The sequence below is a fragment of the Rousettus aegyptiacus genome, unplaced genomic scaffold, assembly GCF_014176215.1.
Source record: "Rousettus aegyptiacus isolate mRouAeg1 unplaced genomic scaffold, mRouAeg1.p scaffold_m13_p_16, whole genome shotgun sequence".
NCBI classification, from domain to species: Eukaryota; Metazoa; Chordata; class Mammalia; order Chiroptera; family Pteropodidae; genus Rousettus; species Rousettus aegyptiacus.
This window is the reverse complement of record NW_023416291.1, coordinates 288,449-311,653: the sequence shown is the minus strand read 5'-3', so window position 1 is coordinate 311,653 and position 23,205 is coordinate 288,449. Positions and strand designations below refer to the sequence as shown.

Genomic DNA, 23,205 nt, shown 5'->3' with positions numbered 1-23,205 from the left:
TTTTCCAAATTAAAAAAAAAGCTACAGTTTGGAAATAGTATGTGGTTATGGAAAGAATACAATACTAAAAATAACTTTTTAGAATCAAGTCTTACAAGTTTTGAGAAATCTAATTAAGTCACTTAATTATTCCTTTTGGCATCCTTCTCAGGTCTAAAATTCTTAGAATATAGTGTAGAAACCAGACATCTAGACAAAGAAATTACTTAACATAGGCTGAGAATTAGAACAGCAATATCCTCTTATCCCTATAAAAAGCTAAAATATCAATGTACTCTTTTTACCAAATAAATGCTAAATTAATTCATTTCAACTAATCTTAATCTTGGTCCATTTGCTTAAAGCTTAGTTTTATTCCAGCTGTGACACAGTATGACACAGATACAATGTACATTCAGTTCTTGCTATAGTTAAGTATTAGCCACCCAGAGCATAGCCCAAAGAAGCATGAACGTGTTACACTAAGATGAATTCTGCTTAAAGGACGTTGAAACTAGGTCCCCCAGGGTGCAAATATGGCCATTTGAAAACCATACCACTGACAATATGGCAGGGGGATCAGAGCCAAGCACGCCACATGTTTCAAGTTCACAAATAATTGAAATTCATTTAAAATGTTATATGGAGTGAGAAATAATAATGTAAAGATTTTTTTATATTAACAGCACGTTTACAAAAGGATACTAAAATGCAGTCCAAATATAATGCTGCTTGCTTAAATTGTTTTAATATCAATAATTTTTACTTCAGTAAAAAAATCTTTTCAAAATCAGCGTATTTATTTGTTCAAGCTCCATAGTTGGCTTTTACCTACTTTGGGGCAGGTCTTATATGAATTTTGTGAATAAACTGGTTCATTTTCAAGACAGGTTACAAATGAATGTGTAAATGATATGCTTATTCATCTCTAAAACTGACTGATCTATTAGTCCCTTACAGTTAGAAAACGACATCGGAAAATAAACTGTAATTATTTTTAGAGTACTTTCTGGAGAGGGTGTTCCAGAGGCTCTAACAGGCAAACATCCCTTTCTCCATTTCCTGAACGACCACCCTACTTAAGGAATAATGAGGTGCTACATTTTTCCTCTCCCAAACCGCGTTTCAGAACTGGCTGCAGCGGCGTGTGTGCCCGGCTGGGGGCTGCGGGAGAAAACAGACCTGACGCAGCTGCAGGCCCGGCCGCTCTCGGCACGCACTTCAGGGCTGCGCGCACACCCACGTCACGCCGCGTGTCACTGCAGTGGCAGAGGGAGCGCCACCGGCGGGGGCGTGTGAGAAAGAACAGGAACACGCAGGAGCTGAGCCATTAATCCCCGAGTCTCCTCCGGTTCTAGCTGACCGATATTATCGAGATGTGCAGATCAGATGATCCTGTCATGTGAGCACATCATGAGCCAATGGTCTCGCCTGCTGTGCTGGATTCGATTCAAAGCAATGCAGCATCTAAGCCACTGAGAATCTCAGAGCTGGCACTGTTCCAGTGGAACGACGCAGGTTTTCGATTTTAACAAAGTGTAGAAAAAGGTGACAAACTGAACTAGATACAGAATCAAGCCAGAGTGAGACCAAGAGGTTTTCCAGGTGGCTGCCACGTACTCCAGCAAAGTGGAGTCACTAGGTCACAACTAGACGCTGAGCGAGCACGCCTGGCCAAGAAACGGCAGACGGTGTTTGGAAGAACTGAAGATAAAAACAATACAACTGCAGGACACCGCGTCGTGCAGCAACGTCCATTCAGAGGGCTGGAGGCCGAGCTGCAGAGTCTGCTGAGGCGACAGCTCCCGCAAGGGCATGGATGCTGCCGGCCGGGAAAAGCACCGGTGACCCCGGAACGGGGCCTCTGAGAGGTCAGCCCGGGAGGAGGAAGCCTCCCCAGAAGGGAAATTATGATATACTGATAATTTTACTTATTCATGTTGCCTAGTAACAGTCACTTGATCTAAATCGCAGTGAAGTGAGTCATAACACTGAACCTGCGGATCCCTGCATGGCGGGACCCTGAACTCCCCCCCCCACCCCCCAAGGGTCTTCCCACGAACAGGCAGAAATAACACCCACACAGGAAAAGGCACACGTTTCTGGCAGGAAGGAAAAGGAGGCGCCAAGGTGTGAACCTTCAGGGGCCGGACCCCTGTGTGTGAATCTCCGGGGATCGGACCCCTGTGTGTGAATCTCCGGGGTCCAGATCCCTGTGTGTGAATCTCCAGGGGCCCCGGGACCCTGCGTGTGAATCCCCAGGCGCCCAGAGCACCTGGCAGCTTGCATGCAAACGCCGTTTACATGTTCTGCTAATGTAACATGCCATTAACCATCTTCTGAAATTATTCCTTGACCTACTTTGTTAATAAAACATTTACAGAGATCTCCCCTTACAGAACCAGGCCACTGGCTAACCGAATATTTCGGTTCCATCGAGTTGTAAGATTATCTCTATTTTAAAAGACAAACAGGAGAGGATCGTTCTATGGTTTAATGCGAAGGGAGCCAGCATTTCATCCCGTTACTTAACCTTGGTCTTTCCGGTTAATGCTGCGGTCAGAAAAGACGATCAGAGGATTAATGGTGGCAACCAAAAAAGAATTAAAATTTGAAAAATACAGAGACACAGCTCACTGCACGAGCACCCCCAGTGCAGGTTCACAGGGAACAGCGTCGCCTCCGGGAGGGAAGGGGGGGGCGACGAGGCCCCCGGTTTGTTCCGAGCGGAGACCCACACGAGCAGAGCCCGGGGAGGCGCGGGGTGACCACCCGGCCGCAGAGACACGCAGGATGGAGCGCCACGTCCCCACCTCACCCTCCCGTCCCCTGACCCACCTGACCCACCACGAAGGGCAGCGCACCTGCTGGCGCCGAACCAAGACAACAGGGAGAAACGGGGCGACAGGAAGGGAGGCGTCTCCGCCCGGCTCGGTTAAAGCGAGGGCGACGCGCGGCTCGGGCGCCCCCTCCCCACGCAGCGAGCCCGGGGGGCCGCGGCGCCCTACCTTCCTCTTCCGCTCCATGCGCTCCCGGGGGATCTTCCGCTGCTTTTTTCTCTCTCTCTCGAGGATTTTTTCCTTTTCGTCCAGTTCGGCCTCCCGAACTTTTTTAATCGAAGCCGCGGCGTGAGCCATTTTGCGGCGGGGACCGGCAGCAGGCGCCGCGCAGCGCCTCCGCGGCGACCAGGTGGCTCGGGAGCCGGTGGCGATGCGCGGGGCGGAGATGCGCGGGGCGGCGCTGCGCTCGGCCACCCGGCAACGCCTGGCAGCGGCCGCCCTCGGAGCCGCGCGCCCCGCCCCGCCCCGCGGCCGCGTCACTCGTCACTCGTCGCTCGGGCGGCGCGGCGCGGCCCGCGGACGCACACCTGCCCTCGCGCAGGTGCGCGCGCGGCGACGCGCGGGGCGGCGGCCGGGCGGCGGGCGGGCGCGTCCCAGCGGGGGCGGCGCGGCTCCCGCGCCCCGCGTCTCCCCGGCTCGCGTCTGCCCGGCCCGCGCGTGGGCGCCTGAGCCGCAGCCCCCCCTGCGCGCGGCCTCGGGCGCGGCGCCCTGCGGGGGCCTCGGCGCCGCTGCGGCACGTGACGCGGTCCCGCCTGTCGGATCGCCCCGCTCGTCCCTTCTCCCGGGGTTCACTCGGCGAGGGGAAGCGACGCTGCCGCGCAGGGGGAGCAGCGCACCGGGGGGGCTTGCCACGGGCCGCGGGGAGCGCTGGGAGTCGCCCCTCCCCTGTGGGTGACAGACCCACGTGAGGCCGTGCGGAGCCGGGCGGGGAGCTGCGGGGACCTGCGGGGGAAGGGGGAGCCGGGGGCGGAGGCCGGGGGGACCAGGGAAGCTGGCTGGCGACACCAAGCCCACTGTCCGCCCCTCCCTCCGAGGGGCACACAGGGACCGTGACGAATAACCAAGCTTCTGCGAAGCGGGGAGCAGCGGGAGTGGCGGGGTTAGCTTCCGGAGGGTCCCATAAGTCCCCACGGAGACGCGGGGAAAGGGGAGGGCTCGCCTGTCGGCCGCGACCATGACACTCGCGAGTACTCCCACGGCCTGTCCTGCTGTTTCCCGAATTTTACAACCATTTTTCCGTGGGCCAATGGCGTGTCACTCATTTCTTAATTATTCACCTCAGAAGCTGCAGTCAGAGCCCCAGCACTGCGGGCCGCGGGGCTGGTGAACCCACACACTGCACTGTCCCCCGTAGGAGAAGGTGCTCGGTCCCCGACGCAGTGACATCCGTCATCCGCTCTGATCCCACATGCGTCCCGGGATTCGGATACAGTCAGCAATGGCAACGGGCCCCCTTAGAAAATGCTGGTGCGGGGCCCCCACCCACAGCACAGCTGTGCAGGCGAGCGCAGAGCGCACTTCCGCCCGCTGGAGCTGGAAACAGCCAGACAGCAACTCCTCCCACAGGGAAAACACTCGTTTCCATATCGGGGGTCTCTACTCACTGTAGTTTATGACGACATAATTCACGATTTTTTCTTTTTTACCCCAACTAAGTTGAAAGTACTACGGTTAATGAAATATCCCAGAAGCAAGTGAGATGCTTGCCACGGAAATACGGAGAACCCAGCACTCAATCCGGCTCCAGTGCCAGTCACCAGAGAGAGGGGCGCCGGTGGCCGGCCAGCGCCAGTGCCTCGTGGCCAGCGCCTCCTGGCCACAGGACAGCGCCCGGCGCCCAGGGAGCACAGCCCTCCCCCAGCTGAGCAGCTGACAGCCCATCTTCTAAGAAGGTCAGCGGCTTACCAGCTCCACGCTCTGGCAAACCTTCTGCATAGTGACCAGGACACAGGCTTCCCGGGAGGGCTGCACGGGCCAGGGAGGGTCCCGTGTCTCCCACCAGGTGGGCCATCGACTGCCACCTGCTGTGACGTAGTTCGTGCATGTTCCCCTCCCAAGGACTTCAGGGTAATCAGCCGGGAGGGTGCGGGAGCGGTCGTGGGAATGAGCTGGCTGGGGGCGGTGCCAGGCCTACCACCTGGCAGTCCCTCTGTCCTAAACTCTCAGCGGTGCTCACCAGCAAGCCAGCCGTCCTGGCTTCGTGCCCATCCCACCGAGAGGCGCCTGCGCCTCGCGCACGGTGCCCCTCTGAGCGAGGTGGCTTCTGGGACGACGCCCTTCCCACGGCCCCTTCAGAGCCTGTTCACACCACGGCACACCTCCCTCCGGACTCCCCAGCAGGAAGGGGGGGCAGCGCAGCCAGAGGAGGCGGCGGGGGCTCCTCTCGTCAGAAGCGTGCTCCCTCCATCAGCCAGAGACGCGCTCGACGGACCTCCTGGGAAATCCGCAGCGTCAACTCAGTGACACCGCTACATTTTGGCGGGAAGATCACACGTGTTTAAAGCTTCGATCTAATAACACGAAAGAAGTTCATAGGCAAGAGAACAATCTTAGTCCCCAAGACGCCCCCCCCATGGTCCTGAGGGACACACGCATGCTCTTCCATCACCTCCGTCTCAGGGGGAAGAGGCAGGTAAAGCATCAGATGTCACTCGGTCACACGTGGGTCTGACATGAGTACATCAGGGCACGGGGCCTGCCGGGTCTTTGAAAAGCCATCATTCCTCCACTTTGCTCGCGTTTCCCCATGTCATCTTCGGATGCAACACAGAGAAGCAAAGTCACTGTTTTCACTGCTGACACAGGAGGCGCAGGGCCTGGTCCAGAAGCTGTCCCCAGGCCGGCGTGCGAGGCAGAGCTCCCCCCGTCCCCCCCGGGGGGTGCAAGACCTGTGCTCAGTCCCACAGGAGAGGGCTGCGCACAGCCCTCCCACCACAAGGAGGCGGCAGGCCAGGCGGGCGCTGTACATGGAGCCGGCTGCCCCGGACCTCCGGCGGGTCCCAGCCCTTCCCAGTGGCAGAGCAGGGCTCCCACCGGAGATGCACGGGCAGCAGCCTTCCGACAGCGCCGGCCGCGTAGTCCCACGGGTGATGGCGCGGGCCCCACGGCTGACCACCACCCCTCCGTCCACCGCATCACTCACACGTGGCTCGGGCGCCTGTCTGAGAGGACAGAGCAGCAGGCACTCACCGGCTGAGCCCCGCACAGACAGGGCACCAGGCTCCAGCCCCGGGAGCTGCCCGCCATCCAGGCGGCTTTGGCCAGGCCTGCAGCTGGCGTCCGAGGCTGGCCGGATCCGGACCGTGTGACAAGCGGCTTCCTCGGACCAGCACCCTGCCGTCAGGGAGACGAGCTGGCATCTGCCTTCCCAGGAAGGAGCACACGCCGTTTACGCTGAAGCCGCGGGCCAGCGGCGATGGAGCGCCCCTCAGAGGGGACAGACTTCACTTTAAGACAGGCGAGGAGATGGCCACTTGCCGTCCCTGGTGTCAGCACTTCGCAGATCTGAGGCGCCGGCGGGGCGCTGCTCCACGCCCGAGCCGGCCACGGACACCTCGGTGCCAGCCCTCGGCCCCCGCGAGCAGCGGCCACACAGCCACACTGTCACTGCCACGGACCAGCGCCGGGGGACAGCGGGGCCAAGCGGACGCACGGCAAGGCGGTGCTCGCCTGCGCCAGGGGCCAGGACGTCCGGGGCGATCCCCGGACCTGAGACACCGTGCATGTCCTAGATGGATGGGGGCAGGGCGCAGCGGCCACACAGGGTGACGGTGTTGATGTGTGACCCCGCTTGTTTCACCCGAAGCCTGGCCCACAGCCAGGCCGACAGCACACACAGACACGGGGACGGCCGGCCCTCCCTCGGCGGTTCCGCAAGCAGACGACCCGGTTCCAGGAGACACCCAGCGCTCTCCCCCTCCACGGCTGGGTCCAGGCAAGGGCGACCCAGGGACGACCCAGACGGGGTCCCCATGGCTCGTCCTCTCTGTGCTCGCTCCGACGTGAACTAAGTTCTCAAGGATCAGAGAAGCCCTACGATGCTAAAATCCTTCTTTCAATTTACTGTGTGGTATCTTAGAGTGAAAGCCTGGGAATTATCCCTAAAACTTGCCTTTCTAAATACTCCGTTGAAGACAGAAACATCCTCACTGTCCTTGCTGCATGGCTGCACAGCTCCTGCCTGGGGCCACCGTTGTCCCCGCAGCTCCTGAGGGCCCACTGTGAGCCTGCCCTGAAGGACAAAGGCCCCGCCCACACAGGTGAGAATCCAGCAACTGTCAGCGCACTGTTTTCAGAGTTGCTGCGACACCTGCCACTGGAGCAGTCTGCGGTGACTGTCCCGGCTTAGCGCCATGCAGACCTTGAAGATGAAGCTGCCGCCCTGTCTGCACGTGTCCGGCTTCAGGGTGCCCACTGCTCCAGCAGCCTCCGCCTGTCTCCCCAGGGCCGGGCCCTCTCCTGAAGCAGGGCCTCAAGGGGCGCGGGGCGGGGCGGGGCGCGGGGCTCTGCTCCGCCTCCTGCTGGCAACCTGCGGTGGCTTTAAACCACGCTGCCTCCCCCTTGGGGAGTATAGCAGCTCTTCATAAAAATGCTATTTCTTGGCATTTTTATTTTAGTCAAAAGCATTGAATTGTGATAGAAATGTGAAAATGGAATCTCCAATCTCAAACCTGTTTGTCTGAAAAATCCCTGAGGATGTTTTTGTGCCTTTTATCCGTAGGGAATTTGTACTTTTACTTGAGGAATTAAATCGTTACTCGGAGATCACGTGTTAGTGGTTTCCAAGGGAATGTCCCCACCAGCCAGGAAGAGAGGAGCCCGAGCTGGTGTGAGTCCTGGAGTGCGAGTAGCGTGAAGTCTTATCCGTGTGTCTAGACTATTTACAAAGGAAAAGATGGATTTTTCTTGATTGAGACAAAACCATTTTTAATTGTTATTCTTTATGTAACTCCCAATTTAACCCATGTGTAGCTTAAATTTTTGTGAAATTCCTTATATTTAAATTATATACTACATATAAATCATTCATGCCTAGAAACCAATAAAAATGAGTGTAACTGAATGGGCTCCTAGTCTATACTTTTTATGAACCATAAATTATAGCCTGAAATTCAGTATTCCTGACCAGTAAGTTATCAGAAGAAACAGCTCATTATTTTACAGAATCAACAGTAGAAGGATGGCCGAACGTGACCCTGGAGAACATGCAGGACGCCGCTGACCAGACAGCAGCCCAGGGCCGCCCGGCGGCGCCGGGACAGGTGGGCCCCGCCGGGCGCTGCTGCCCCGCGGGGGCCAGTCCAGAAGGACGTGAACGACTGGGGAGGCGGCTTTGGAAACATCCGGAAACTCTACAGTCAACTACTCTGCAGGCGTCTTCTTCAGTTTTGACTCCAATTAGAAAATACCGAAATGTAAAACATAGAAGAACCAACACCCAGAAGTAAGTATTGTTTGTTCCAAAAGACAAGGCACAACCTTGAAGAGTCGAAAATTCTTAAACAAAAAACACTCTTAAGCAAAAGGGCGTGATCCTCTCCATCGCATCGACGGTGGAGAATTCGAACACGCGTGTGTCACGCCGACCGCAGCACCTGAGGCAGCGCGCGCCACGTCCGCGGGTCTCCACTCCGGCCGTCTTTATTACCTCGTCCCGCAATGGTCTCGGTCGCGTCGCGGAAGCCGCGTCTCTGTGCGGGGGAGGCCCGGGCTTGGGCCCCGGCCCCGGGCGCCCCGCCAGCCTGCCAACCCTGACCGTAAAGGCACGCGGGGGAAGGAAAGCAGACCGTTAAGACAGAAACGCAGGGCGCAGGCGGGAAAGGAGATGGGGCGCCCCAAAACAGCGTGTGAGAAGACCCAGCACCCTGGGGGAGCAACACCGTGCGCGCCCACCCCGGGTGCGCCCAGCGGGGCGGGAAGGCCGGGCAGTGCAGCTCCAGGTCGCAGGGCGCGGGACGCCCTCAAGCTCTGTGTCCCCACAAACGCACGTGCTGGCACCGTGTCAAAAGTGGCAGATCGGAAGGGGAGGCCTTTGGAGGTGACCAGCCCGTGAATGAGACCAGCGCCTTTCCGAAGGGCCCCCAGGGCACCTGGCCTCCGCCTCCACGCCGTGGGCAGGAGCCGTGGTGGGCCGCCGGCACAGGGGCCGAAGGTGAGCACTGGCCTCTTCCTTGTCACGCGACGTCCACGGCCAGGACTGAAGCCCAGGCCCGAAGCCCAGGCCAGGCCCGAGTCAGAAGGGAGAGTCGCCCTCCAGAAGCTTCGCTCTGGATGAAAAGCGAAGGGCAACCACCACGTGACCAGGAGCGGGCGGGCCGCCGAAGCCCGGGGAGACGCGGGAGGAGACGGAACGCTGTGCTCGCACAGTCCATCCCCGAAGCTCAGTTTCCGCAACGGGAACACTGGCCCCGCCGCAGGAATAGACGCGGAGGTTCGCGGCACCGCAGGGCCGCCCTGCGAGACGCCCTCTCACTCCTCAGGCTGGGCATGAAAGGCCATCGTGCTCGAAGCAAAACCAAAGCCAACGAGACACACGCCGCAGGGCCAGCCGCAGTCACGACCGGGGACGTCCTACTGCGTTAGGGCCGTCTGCGGGGTTGGCCCCGGGTCCCCGTAGAGGGGAGTATTCACGACTCTGCCCGGGACAGCTGACTCGGGCTATGGGGGCGCAATTCTGGACAAAGCACAGTGGGGGCTCCCCCTGCCTCCACGGCTTGCTGGTTCCATGGCCACCCAGCCCTGCTCCAACCAAGGGCACCTCTACGCAGCAGAAAACCCGAGAAAAGGGTCTCTGCTGAAAATGGAGAAAAACAACACAGAACTGAAGCGCCCCCTGCGGGTGCTATGGCCCGCCCCTGGGGAAGCCGATGCGGGTCCCCCTCGCACGCGGGGCGGCTCCGGCCCTGCGCCGCGCTGCTGCCCACGCCGGGTGAGGGGCAGCTCTCGGGCTGCGACACATGTTCGGGGGGACCTTTTCCTGTCCTGAAGAAGAGTGACAGAAAGCATCGTCCCCGCCGAGGCACACAACGCTAAGCCGAACACGGACTATGAACCAAAATGCCGCGCACGTGTCTTTTAAGTAAAAACAAATCGAAACAGATGCCGCGGGCAAACGTGGAGCCCCAGCAGGCACTTGCGGGTTCTCAGAGGTCGGATCCCCGGATTTCTCTCAACCTCACCCCCTGTTCGAGCAGCACATTACGACTAACTAAAGGTCACTTGTTAACACCGTCTCAAAGCGCACTCTGACGCGCACTGGGCCGGGCACTGGCTCACACGCCCCAGAGTGGCCCCGGGTGACCGGGCACACCGTTCAGAGTACGAAAACCCACAGGGCTGGCTGTCGCAGTGGACGCCGAGGCCCCCGTCCGGCCGTGGTCCCCCGCATGGTGGCCCCGGAACAAGGCCATCTTTACACAAACGGTTCTGCAGATGAACTCCCGCGCCCACAGCAAAACCAACTGGAAATTACTTGGGGTGTGCTTGAGCGTCTCAATGGGAAGTGTAAAATGAGTGAGTCTCAAAATTGTCTCGGCAGCCAATTTTTGGTTAATTTTTTTCACACGTCTAACCTTTTCGTAATCCCGCCGCCCTCCACCCCTTGAAATTGTTTCTGACTTCCGAATTTCCCTTTCCGCTGTTCGCACCCGGCCATGGCCTCTGCCTCACTCCGCTCTGCCCTCTCCTCGCCGCCCTCCCCTCCCCCCCGCCATCCTGTCCCCAGGCAGAGAGGGGCAACACTTCCTCTGATTCCCCCAAATGCAGGGCCAACTCACTTTTGCACCTCGGTTTAGATAACTGGATTTCCGCTTTGACATGAAAATTTAATCCCATTCGAGACTGGTAACCACCTAGGGCTTCAGGAGTGTGACCTACTGATAAGACTCGCCTGTCACCAACTTCCTGGCAGTTTAAGAATACCCAAAACCCCTCTCAGATATCCGGCCCCGAGCCCACCTGTCTGCTGGGACCCACCGCCCATGTGACTGGACTGTCCCCTGTCTCCTAGGGTGACAGCCACTGAGTACACGGAGTGCACCGGACCCAGCAGCTTCCCGTTCATGCTGGTCCTTCTCCCTAACCACACACTGCCAGGGGGGCCTCACCCATTACTCTTTATTTCACTAATTTTAAATCACAGACTCACTTCACTTGCTTTTTTTTTTTAATGATTTCACCTTGTTTTCCAGTTTCTTCCCAACTACACAAGATTTTTATAATTCTTTTCTTAAAACAACTGTCTGCATTTGTAATCTCTATGTAACAATGTTTCCTAAAATTTTATGAAGGCAAAAACCTGCGTTTCTTTTTTCCTCATTTTTCTGCCTAAAATTCCCACGTCGCCATCAAAATCTCACACACACACACACACACACACACACACGGCATCTAACTTGTGGAGAAAGGACCGTTGTGTCCCCTGGAGGAACCAGGCTCCCTGGTGGGCGTTGCACTCAGTGGGGCTGGCGACCCTGGCGGCAGAGGGGCAGAGGAGGCGACTCAGCAGATACCTGTCAGCTCCTGGCTCCAGAGGCCCTGGGCGGCAATCTGTCTGTCTTCTGAGGGGGGGAATGAGTCATGCAGGAGGGAGGGAACAGAAATGACAATTCAGAGTTCTTAACTTGCTAAAATCCAAACATTAGTCTTTCGCTATGAAACGAGGCTTGAACTTCTCCCCCTTGTTCTGCATTTAAAGCGGCATCCGGGAGTGCACACACGTCCCGTTCACTGAGGAACGGTGATGGATGTGTCCACTGTGCATCCTCTATCGACTTTATTTAGCTGACTTTGAAAACACTAACAATAAAAGCTTCGCGTCCTAAATGTTGACGAATCATGAAATGCACAAATAACGTTCGGTAATGTATTGCCAGGGATCCTATGTGTTTCAGAAGGACTAAGCACTATTTTAACTGGATTTTGCTTAGTGCTAAGCAGGATTTTAAATTGTTTTAGTCATTTATAATAAATTGATGGTGACATATGCAAAAGTGAGTTTTGACTACTTTCAAAAATTGCCATTAAAACATTGTTACTATTCTTGTCCTCTTTCAAAAACATTTTCCTCTAAAGCAATCTGAAGTCTTAGAAAACGCTACTTTTAAAACAGTTGATATTTTTGAACCAGGAAGGGGATCAAACTCAGTCGATTCCTGGCCATTTAGGCATTTTTTTCCCTTAGCATTTAATGCCATGCCTTTCTTATACAGATGTTACCAAAAAAAAAAAAAAAAAAAAAAAAGCGAAGGAAGATGAACCGCCTCAGGCCACGAACATCAGCAGCAACCGGCGTGCCCCACGGTGCGCGCGGAAGTCACGCTGCAGGGGGCGCGGCTGTGCTCCAACCCCATCGGGAGCAGACAAACGGGGCCGCGTAACGGGGGCCACGTCTACCCGCGGGATGGACAGAGGATGATTTATTGCTGACTTTTCTAAGTAGCTGAAGGGATGTAAATTAGGTAAATACGGCGAGAAGAAAAGCAATTCTGGGGAGAACGGCAGAAATCATTAATTACGCGTGTGCGCAGCCTGCAGGGACCTCTCCCGGCCTGCGTCACCTCCCGGCCCCTCTCCCTGCCACTCTTCTCTTTGGGCCCAAAGACAGAAGTCAGACAAGCAGGGCAGGCTGGGAGGGACGGGAAACAAAGCCCGTCCCCAGGGACGACTCAGTGTGTCCCAGAAACTCCGAGTAGCCTAGTGCTGTGCTCCGAGACGCCTGGGACACCGCGCGAAGGCCCCTGTCACACACGGAGCCGGCGCCCGCCTCGCCCAGCACTAGCCTCGCACTGGGGCACTGCCTCCCCTCAGGGGGTCTCCGGTCTCGCCCGTTCCCCCCTTAGCTACGCTTCGGGCTCCTGTAGGACCATGCCGGCGACTCCGGCCACTCGCTGCTCCCCGGGGCTGCGGAGCGGTTTGTCCGCATCCCAGACGACCGGCCGGGGCCCTGTCGTGGTCCTGCTGAGTCCGTGGAGGAAGCGGGGAGAGCGGCACCCTAACCCCGTGGGCTGCCTCTGCACGAGCGCGGAAGGCCCTCGCCCGCCTGCGTCGTCTTCGGCCCCTTTCCCTGGAGTGTCAGCCCTCGCTCAGGTCCCGGACCTGTCTCGACAGATTCATATCTAAGTGCGTGTTTTTAACTTAAAATTGCCATCATCGATCGGTGCCACGGAAGAAAGGACTGATTTCTGTGCATTAACCCTGTGCCCTGCGACCTCCCCACCGGCACTTACTGGCTCCGCTGGGCTTTTGTTGCTGCTGATTATTTGGCATAATCTGCATCGAGGGTCGCCCGCCCCTGGACGAGGACGGGTGGGACACGGGCCGCACAGCAGGGGGTGAGGGCGCACAGTCCCTGGTGCCAGAAAGGCTGGGGACTGCTGCTTTACAGGGACGTGCGGAGAGCTGTTCTGAAGGATCAGCTGGAGGGAAGTGAGGTCAGGGCGAACCGCTCTGAGAAAGCCGGGGGATGGTCGCACAGAAGCGCCCACAGGGTGGTCACAGGGGACGGCCAGCCCTGCACCAGCAGCGGTGCCCTCCGCCGGCCGCGTGCTGGCAGTGCCAGGCGCTGCGTCAGCAGCCCTGGCCGGGCGGCAGTGCTGTTCCCCGAAGCGCCACCAGAGGCCAGTCCTGCTGCAGTGAGCTGAGCCGCGCCCCGAGGTGGAGCCGGAGCCACAGCCCTGAAAGCAGCTCTCCCAGACCAAGCAGGGACGGCCGCCCGCCTGGGGCCCCGCTGTCCTCCCGAATCTGCAGTGAACAGCACACTCCCTGCTGGGGAAGAGGCGGGGCCAGGCCCAGCGCCTCTGCCGACCCAGAGGGGCTGAACGTGTTGTTTTCTGACCGTGGTGATGGCCTCAGGGTTCAGACATGAGTCCGAACTTACCGAACTGAGCACTACAGACGTGCGGCCACTCGGCTGATGGCTGGGCTGTAAGGAGGACGTCATTTTTCGGGGAACGAGACGGAAAGTGCAGAACGGAATAACTGCGTTTACCTAACTGCATAGAAGAGACCCTTAAAGCCATCACATCTCAGCAGAGACCCAGCTGCTCATAACCTCATGTAAACTACCTGACGCCTGGGGTTCTCTGTGAAGGATTTCAGAGTCGTCTTCAAGGGAAGATGATTCCTATCGGGATCACATCAAAACAGCAATTCTAACCCAAAGAGCAAGGCGCGGTTCTGCCAGCACTGACGCACCCCGCGTGGGCCCCGCCCTCCGCCCAGTGGCTTCCTGTGCGCTTTCCTCAGCCCGCCCCACCTCTGCACGTCCTCCCCAGGGCCGTCTGGTTCCACCTCCGCTGGCATCTCCCTCTGCTTTCTGTCCTGCGGGTCTGGGGGCAGATATGCTCCCCCAGGGACAAAGGCATCAAAAAAAAAAAAAATCAATGGGCCTCTCGCTCTCAAACCAACAGGCAGGTGGCAGATTTAGGAAAACAAGCCAGCAGGCTGAGCTGGTGACAGACGTCATGAATTTCTCCAGGTGGCAGAACTTCTGCCTCCACGTGAAGGGTTCCCACGGCCTCGCGCTGCTTACGGCGTCCCGAGCGCGGGCACGCAAGGGCTGGGGCGCCGAGCCGCGAGGCGGGGCTCCCACGCAGCTCCGTCACTCCCGGTCACAACCAGGGGGCGCTGACCGCGCCCTTCTCTGACCGGACACCGAGGCCCGTGGGCAGCAGGGTCCTCCCAGGGCGTGTTCTCATGCCGTGCAGGGAGGGGCCCCCCACTGCGCCTGACGGACCACACTGTTTTCCCATCAAACCATTTCAAAGGCTTCGCGGAGCCACGGCACGTGCCCCCGACTGTTCTGGTTTTCGAGCCTCTGGTGACAGGAGTAATGGGGACCGCACGCGCTGGGAGGGTCAAGGCCGAGTCCAGCTGGACTCACCTCTTCCCGGGACAGCGATCCCACCGCCCCTCGGGCACAGCACCGCCCCGCCAGTCGGAACCGCGGGGTGTGGGGCCCCAGCTCCCTCCCGGGACGGCGGGTCGAGCGGCTCGGCGCGTGCCCGCGGCTGTGGACCGTGCCGCCCGCGGCGTCCGCGCGCACCCGGCGGGCCTGCGGGGCGCGGCGCCGCTGCACCTGGCCGTTTCTGACGGTGACACGGCTCGGACCAGTGAGGAGGCAGCCGGCGAGAGCCAGGGGTGCTGAGGGAGGGCGTGCAGCGCCTCGAGCTCACTCGTTCCGAGTCCGGGGTCTGAGGCGTGCCGAGCGCCGTGCCGAGCGCCGTGCTGGGCAGTGAGACCTTGCGACGCGCCCCCAGGAGAGGACCCCCCCCCCCGTAAGACCGGCGCGTGTGAAGATGCGGCGATGAGGAGGTGGGGGGGCAGGGGACCCGGCACCGAGGCCCAGGCAGCGGTGCGGCTCCCGGTGGGGACCCGCGTGCAGCCACCACAGAGACCGTGTCGAGAGGGGTCTCAGCAGGGCTGGCTCTGTCCTCGTCACGTGCCCTGGTGATGGCACCGTCCACTCGACCCCACGACACCGCCCAAGGGCCGTGGATGCCGGGTCCTCAACGAACACACATCGGACCGAACGCCACGGCCCGCCACGTCTGGACACCGGGAGGAGGAGGCCACGCTCGCCGCCGCCGCCGCCACGCGCCCGCTGAGCGCAGGGCTCCCCAGCACGCCCGCCCGCAGGGGCGCTTCCCTCCGCCCTTCGAGCTGGACAGACACCGCGAGCTCCGCCAGCATTCCCAGCAGCCGTTGCACTGGAAGTAATCGGCTGGCATCCCAGGCAGGGCACATTCTTTGCTGCTGTCACACAGAATCAATCACGAGCGCCCAGGATGCTGAGTGCAGACGGCCGGGCGCCAGGGGACGAGGTGTCTCTGTGGCGTGACAGCAGCCGAGGACCAGCGGGGGCCTGAGCCGATTCCAGAAAACACAGCGATAGGCTGCTTCTTCCCTCCTCCGGGTGTCCAGGGACAACCTCCCGGGCACCAGGAGCCTCCTCGCCATGGAGACGCGGGGGCAGGGTGTGCGCAGGGCAACTGCAGGGCCACGCCCCTCTCCCTGCTCTGTTCCGTGCTGCTGTATCCTGTGCAGAGTCCTCAGGGACAGGCTGAGCCCTAGGTCACCTGAAGTACACAGATGGCCCGGCGCGCAGGGCTGTCCGGCTGTGTTACCCAGATACGCCTGTCCTAGGATTCTTCAGTGTCATTAAGTGGAGACATAAATTCTATATGTTCGATCAATAATAAGAGTTAAATTTACTCATTACTTAAAAAATAAATTAACTGAGTGACATTCACATGCCTGCGTCATCCGAGGGCAGCGTGAGCGGCCTCGCGGCAGATGGAGCGGCTCTTTCCTTGTTCCGCTTCGTTTCGCTCGGCAGAAAAAGACTCGGGTTAGGATGTCACATAGCTGCGTCAAGGGCCGAACACACCGCTGGACTTGTAAAAGACCGGCCACAGCGCGTCGGTCCCGTGAACGTACGTGGATGTCCCAGACTGGGCCACACTCTGCTTCGCCGAGGCGCTTCCACCGTCTCCGGCACAGGAGCCGCGACGCCGCGGCGGGGGCCCTGCAAGGCCGCGCGCCCCGGCTGGGCTCATCGCGCATCCTGTGCCAACACATGGTTCAGCTCCACCCTCCAGGAGGCAGGGCTGTTCTGTGACAAACTGCTGGCTGACGTGGGCAGGGCCACCTCCCCGCTTCCTCCCGACTGGCCCCCATCACACGCCCGCCGTCGCCGGCCACTGCCCCCCACCCCACCCCCGCACCGCCGCCGATCACACGGCCGCCGTCGCCGGCGCGCCGGGCTTCAGTCTCCTCCGCCAGCAGCACTTTGACCTCCGTCTCCAACTTCCTGCGACCGCTGAGTCTGACATCGTGTACTTGACTTTGTATCCTTAGAGTTTTTCCTTGAACCTAGGTGGCCATTCGTTATGCTCATTGGAAGCGTCTCCACTGTCGACTCTTAGCCGGGCCGTCTCTCTCTGAGACGAGCCACGACCCGATGCGCCGCTCCCGGTTGTCCTCCTCAGCTCCGCGCACCGCCGCAGGCTCCCCCGTGGGCTCCGCGAGGCGCCTTCCAGCCCCCCACCGAGGGCGCGCTCCACAATTCTGCTTGCTTTTCAGTGTATGTTATAAAGTTGACGTTTTCCAGAGTTTTAATGAGATGCCTAGTTATATGACATTCAGAGCATTTCAAAGGGTGGAAGCAAACACAGGTGACAGATGTGAAGGCTTCTGGGGACCTCCGTTGAACACGTCATTTAGAAGTAACAATGTAAATGTTCTCATGGTGATTTCGGGAGTCACCTAAGTGCCACACGCCTAGTGTACTCACAACCAACTGCCCCAATTTTTGTGAGTCTTCACAATTCTTTCACACGTAAGGGCAGGAAAAGCTTAAAGACTTTTATCTGTTGATCGCAGGCAATTGCTACTAGATTTTATGTTGCAAAGATGTAGCTGTAAAATTCACATTTTCAACACTTAGGAAAACTGTTTGAAGAAAAAGAAGTAAAAATGAGATAACGGTGATTTGTCTGGTTTTCTTTGGGAACAGCTGCCCAAACCGTCTCTCTGATTCACGTTTGCCCCAGGAACTAGACAGACTCGTGATGGCATGCTTAGAAAACAAAGGGACGTTCCTCGGTGGCCAGAGACACAGCGATCACGTGAGCAGCGAGGTCAGCAGAGCCAGCGTCGTCCACTGAACCAGAGAGAAACCTGTGGCAAAACTAATCATCTTTACCGTGCACACAGAGGGAGCGACACAGATATGTTTCCGGGGAATTTGAGAAGTCCTACCATCGTCTAAACTTCAATTCTAAATTTCTTTGTTGGAGATTCTACAGATGGCATAAGAAAATTGTCCATTCATGACTTAGACCAAAAAATAAAAGCTAGTTTACTTCGAAAAAGAACCATGCAAGGCCATACATTTCACACTGGTCTGAATTTTCTCAGAGCAGGGTGGTGGCAGCGAGCGGGGTCAGCACCCCGAAGCGAGGACAGTGCCACCGCCGGGCTCCAGGGCAAGGGGCGGGCAGCTGGGGATCTGGTGTTTCTATCCTGAAGTGACAGAGACGGAGTCTCGGGAGGGTCCTGCTGCCAGGAACATGCTCCCAGGACCACAGCACTGGCCCCGTGAGCTCAATGAACAAGGAGGGCAGGACCGGAAGGCCCCAGCCCCAGCCGGTGCTCCAGGTGGAGCCTCCCCTGCACCATTGCTGAGGAAAGGCGGGGCCTGTCCCTGCTGCCACGCCCGCTGGGACCGCCAGGGCCTCCTTCACCTGCCTAGAGAACCAACTGGGCAGAATTATCCAGAGTAAGTAATACACACCTTTCACACCCAACAGCGCACAGGTTAAAATGGACCGTATTACCAAAAGCTCCAAAAATGACTTTCAGTGGGAGAAAAGCCATTTGTACACACCTACTAAAAAAAAAAAATGGCATTTTTTGTGTGTTTATGAAAAACATCAAATTTCAGTTTCATGTGTTTGGTCAACCCCAAAATAAAGCATTACATTAAAAGCAGCTGACCGGTGAGCTCTACATAAGTTAGGTGCCTTTTTAATTCAAATGAAATACACAGAAAAGTGTTTTCCCATTGTAACCTAAACACATTCAACTGTAGCTAGTTGAATATTAGTGACAAATAACATAAAGTCTCCTAAAAACAGCCCTGAAATTTATTTTCGAGTCTTACCTTTACATTTGTATTGCGTTCAGCTTCATAATCTTAACAAGTAGAACCATTTTTATGAGATCATCTCCATAATTTTGCTCTCTAATTTCTACATTTATTGTTAACTTTCAAGAACATTAAAAATGATAATACAAAAAACACCTACTTGTAACTGCCAGCAAATGAAAATAATCTGTAATTAACATCACAGATGTCTATTACTATTTGGGTCTATTTGGTTTTCCATCTTTTCCCAACTGAGACAGTGGTCACACGAAAACAGGCAAAAACAGGACATGCACAAAAATGTTTTTTGATTGTAGCAAAAGCAATTATTTTAAAATGGGAAGAGACAGCTCTACATCATGAAAGAAATACAATCTCAACTAGTCACATGGAAGAAAGTGAACTCAAAAACCATAATATATTTCCAGAGAAAGCAATGACCAGATCCACCCTCCCTAAAATTTATTTCAATAAATACTCTTATCAAATATTATCTTATCCACCATACTGGCCGCAGGTACAATTTGAAAGCCTTTGCTAAGGAATAACCCAATGCCATCATTTAGGAAACATGGCCAATTTTATGGTATCTTTTGCTATTATTTGGTCACATCCAAAGACACTGTTTGTTAAACGCATATGTATGAATAATTTCATACACATTCCGCTGGGTGTATTCTTACTAAATTTCATAAATTTCAATTTCAGAATTTTAGATTCCACGTAGCTATCACACCGTGGAACTTGAATTTTGGTTGTCATAACGCAGACAGTCGTCATCTGTTACCTAAATTGGTGTAAGTACTTCATTTCCTCAAGGCCACTCCAGGGCCAACAGACAATCACTTGTCATGGTGGTAGGCCTAGAAAAAATAATCGAATTTGCACTACAGAAAGGAAAGGTGAATGTCCAACAGGACAGGACACCGAGGCGTGACCTATCTGCCGTGTGAACGCCCGGGCCCGCCGAGGCGGAACCAGGCCGCGGGTCCGTTTCTGCCACCGACAGGTCGGAACAGAACGCCAGTGGGGAAGCAGGCGGCTGCGGGCACACTGGCGCCTGACTGTGCCCGGAATCAGGACCCAGCGGTGACCAGTACGGACGAAAAACAGGAGTTCCCTTTCAACATGCAATCGCCTGTCTCCTCAGAAAGCTGATCGAGAAGGAGAGAGAAGCCGAGCCCCCGCAGAAAAGGGTGCAAGGAGGCACCGGCCCCGAGCGGCAGCTGGCCTCGCATGCACGTTGCGCAGAGGGGTCACAGCTGCCACGAGGCCGGGCCCATTCTTCCGGCCAGCTTGCCGCGACACCCAGCACATGGAGACCCTGCTGGCTCATCCTGTCGTCCCACTCACCCTGTGTGTTTTCAAAGTCTGGATGGAGTGAAGGAAATGCCCACAGCAACACATCGACACCATAAGGGACGCAGAAGGAAGGGACAGAGCTGTCCCGCATCGCAGAGCCTTACAGACGGCCAGGAGGGGACCAGTGCACAGGCGCCCCGGGTCAGAGCGGGCACCCTGCAGAACCCGGCCCACTGTGAGCGGCGGCGGAGGAAACAGCCGGAGAGGGCTCAGCAGCAGAGGAAGCTGCGGGGACCTGGGAGCTTTGCAGGGGACACGGGGCAGCTCGGCGCCGGTGTCCGCGGGAGATACGCGTCCTGTGCTGAACGGGACAGAGGTATGCACTTCTCCAGCTGGGTGGGGACGGTGTCTGTGCAGCCTTCGGCCACGAGGCTCTCTGATTCACCTTCCTGGGACACTGAAGCACATCCAGTAATCAATACGCCACTCTCTGTCTCCCAAAGTCCCTTTGTGTTGAAGCTCGAGAGACAGAGGAGCAGCCACTGGCACCCAGGGCCTGGCCTGGCACCGTCGGCATGGCCTTGGTGCCCCATTGTACGCGAACAATGGGGGCATCGCCCTGGGACCAGGCCCCTCCGTGCCCCCAACGGAGCAGGATGGAAAGGCCCCAGCCCCATCAGCCTGCACTCAGGCCCAACACGAGCATCGTCGTGGCACAGCCTGCCAGGCAGCCCGTCTCCGCTGCACCAGCCACGGTCTGAGCTGCCCCTGGAGCTAGGCCCCGCTGGGGTACTCTGTGGCAAGCCCCCCCCCCCGCTCTCTGGGGGCCCCAACCCAGAACATGCCCCCTTTCCTGGACGCACCCCCAGAGCAGACAACTGGATTAATGTTCTCTCTGATCTCATCCTTACTGGAAGCTTGTCCCTTGGTCACTCCCTCATCAAAGCACATTTAATGGTCTGGTTTCTAATGTGAACGTTTAGGTCGCCTGCTGTGGGGAGAGCGAGACCGTAACCTGAAGACCTGGGTGCGTGCACACAGACCTGGCAAACCCGATGGGGTACGCGCTCTCGGTGACAGCGCACCGCGGGGACATGCTGAAAACTGGCCAGTGGCCTCTGCTCTGCCCCTCTTGAAATGCAGACTTCGCTCTACAGAGTTCACCCAACAGGTGACTTCCATTCAAAGGGACAGTAACCTCCCACTATCGCCACCAACAGCTCTAAGAACTCTATGCACATTATTTCTAGTCCTCACAAAACACCTAAAGGGATATGCAGTTGGTCACACCTCATAGATGAGGACTTGGATGAGAAAATGACAGACTCCAAACACACAGCGGTAAAGGACGAGGCAAGATTCAAACCTGCTTACACCTGACGTGACAGGCTAAAGAATGTATACATGTATGTGCACATGCATGTATTTTCTCGTAGGTGAAATTACTTTTAATGCTCAATATCTGCTGTGTTTTAACAGCTCACTTAATATACACCTCTGAGTGTGTGTATGCACACACACACACACACATGCTGTCTATGAACCACTACCATTTTGACTGCAGGTATGGAAAAGAATTTATTCCTAAAATAAATATGTTTGAGAAAATGGAGCTTTAGAAACATTGCAGTCGATGGGCCTCCTGTGGTCCCTCAAACACCCCCGGGGGCTTCCAGGGACTTCGGCCCTGAGGTCGATGTCACACTCAGGTCCCAACACGCCCACTCCCACCTTCAGCAGCCCCAGCACCCCTTCCCAGGAGAGCAGGGAGGAGGGTTTGGAGATGATGTGAATGTGAACACAGATTCCTCTTTCTTCCTTGTTCTCTATCTCCTGCCCTATTTCTCTTTTCTACTTTTTTTTCCTTCTCATTTTAAAATGTCAGTCAATTAGCTGACACTCTATAAAATGCCCTTGTGGAGGGCGGGGGGATGGGAGGCAGACCCCGACCAAAGGACCCTGGGCCCTGCCGGCCGGGCTGTCCTGTGCCCCTGCGGACTGCACCACCGTCCTGCCGTTGCGAAGGTTTTCCTACGGGGGCATGCTCGCTTTATCAAATTACACAGCACCACACAAACAAATGAACCCCTTCTTTGCTAGCACAATGATCCTTTAAACATCAGAGGTTTCTAGTCCTTTTGAATTTTTAGGTTATGAGCCATTTACCCGAGATCTGTAATTCTGAAGCACAATGCAAGTTCGGCATGATCAGAATGAAAAATATTCATCTGTTAACCTAACTATTGTTTTAATCTGCTCTTTAGAAATCCTCACCATCCAGCACTGGCACCATTCACATCAGAATCAGGTCCGCTCCCTGCCCTGTGGTGGCCTCAGGGGCGGATGGGGTGAGGAGAATGTGTTCAGGGGGCGCAGAGGGCCGTGGGGGGCGGGGCGCCGCCCAGGAGGACCCAGCCGAAAGGGAGCTGGCGCTGGGCGGGGCCGGGCCCGCGGGGCCCTGGCGGCGTCTGCCCGGCTCATTTGCATGCGAACGCGGCTGTGGGGATGGCCGTGGGGGCGGCTGCGGGGGCGGACGGCGGGGGCGGCGGCGGGGGCGGCGGCGGGGGTGGGCGTGCTACAGGCCGCGTCCCCCAGCACCCCACCCCGGCGTTCCTAGCTGCCTCTCCGCCCTGACAGGGCTGTCACGCGGGTGTCTGGGAAAAGGCGGGCAGCGGAGCACACCAAGGACCCGTCACCCCGGGCCCCCGTTCTGGCGGCAGCCTTCCCTCTGGAGGGCCGGCGCTCTCGGGGTGGGGCCGAGAGGCATCTGCCGCGCAGCCATTTCCCGAGCGTCGCCGTCACGGAGCACACGCGCCGGCCCCCGGTCCTCCCTGTGCTCCGCGCCCCACCTCCTGCGCCCTCCCTCTTAGACTCGCTCGTTCTAAAAATAAAACGACGGCCGCGGTGCCAGCTAACGCCCCGCACGCGGCGGGCGCCGCGGCGACACACCTCGTCCCGCGCCGCCCGTGGCTGCGCCGCCCCGGGCCCCGCCGCGCGCACCTGCGCCGCGTCCGTCGGCGCCCTGGCGCCCCCCACCTTTCTGGGCCTTTTCCGCCTCTGACCGCCGCCGTTGAACTTCTCGCCGCTGTCGCTCCGCGGAGCGGCGTCCTCGTCCATCGCTGCGCGTCTGCCGAGCGGCCGCTGTGCGCTCGCCCGGCGCGCGGGGAGGGGGCGCGCGTTGCCATGGCAGCGGCTGCTCCGCGCATCCGACCGCGCCGGCCAATTACCGCCGGGCCGTTACGGCGAACAAAGCCTGGGGAGGGGGCGCGGCGCTGGGGTCAAGGGGACGCGGACCGGGGCGGCCGGCCGCCGGTCCACACGCCCTCCACGCTCGCTCGGGCGCCGCCCGCCCGCTCGCCCGCTCTTCGCCCTCCAGGTACTTCGACCAGGACAGACACGACGAGCCGGTGCGGAAACCAGCGTCCCCCCAGGTGT

General features: G+C 57.7%; 1 protein-coding gene across 26 annotated transcripts in view; it reads right to left on the bottom strand.

Annotated features, from left to right (window-relative positions):
* The window catches only part of ANK2 (ankyrin 2), a 167,208-nt gene extending 144,288 nt beyond the window's left edge, over positions 1 to 22,920 (bottom strand). For 10 of the 26 annotated variants that reach the window (XM_036233401.1, XM_036233411.1, XM_036233404.1 and 7 more), the window contains exon 1: positions 2,988 to 3,171. In XM_036233401.1, the coding sequence (XP_036089294.1) occupies positions 2,988 to 3,116 (129 nt within the window). In that variant the 5' untranslated portion in view covers positions 3,117 to 3,171. Of the gene's footprint in view, positions 1 to 2,987; positions 3,181 to 22,806 lie in introns of those variants that run through there. The other 16 variants (XM_036233406.1, XM_036233408.1, XM_036233417.1 and 13 more) reach the window with 4 other exon arrangements.
* Positions 22,921 to 23,205: the final 285 nt, after the last annotated feature.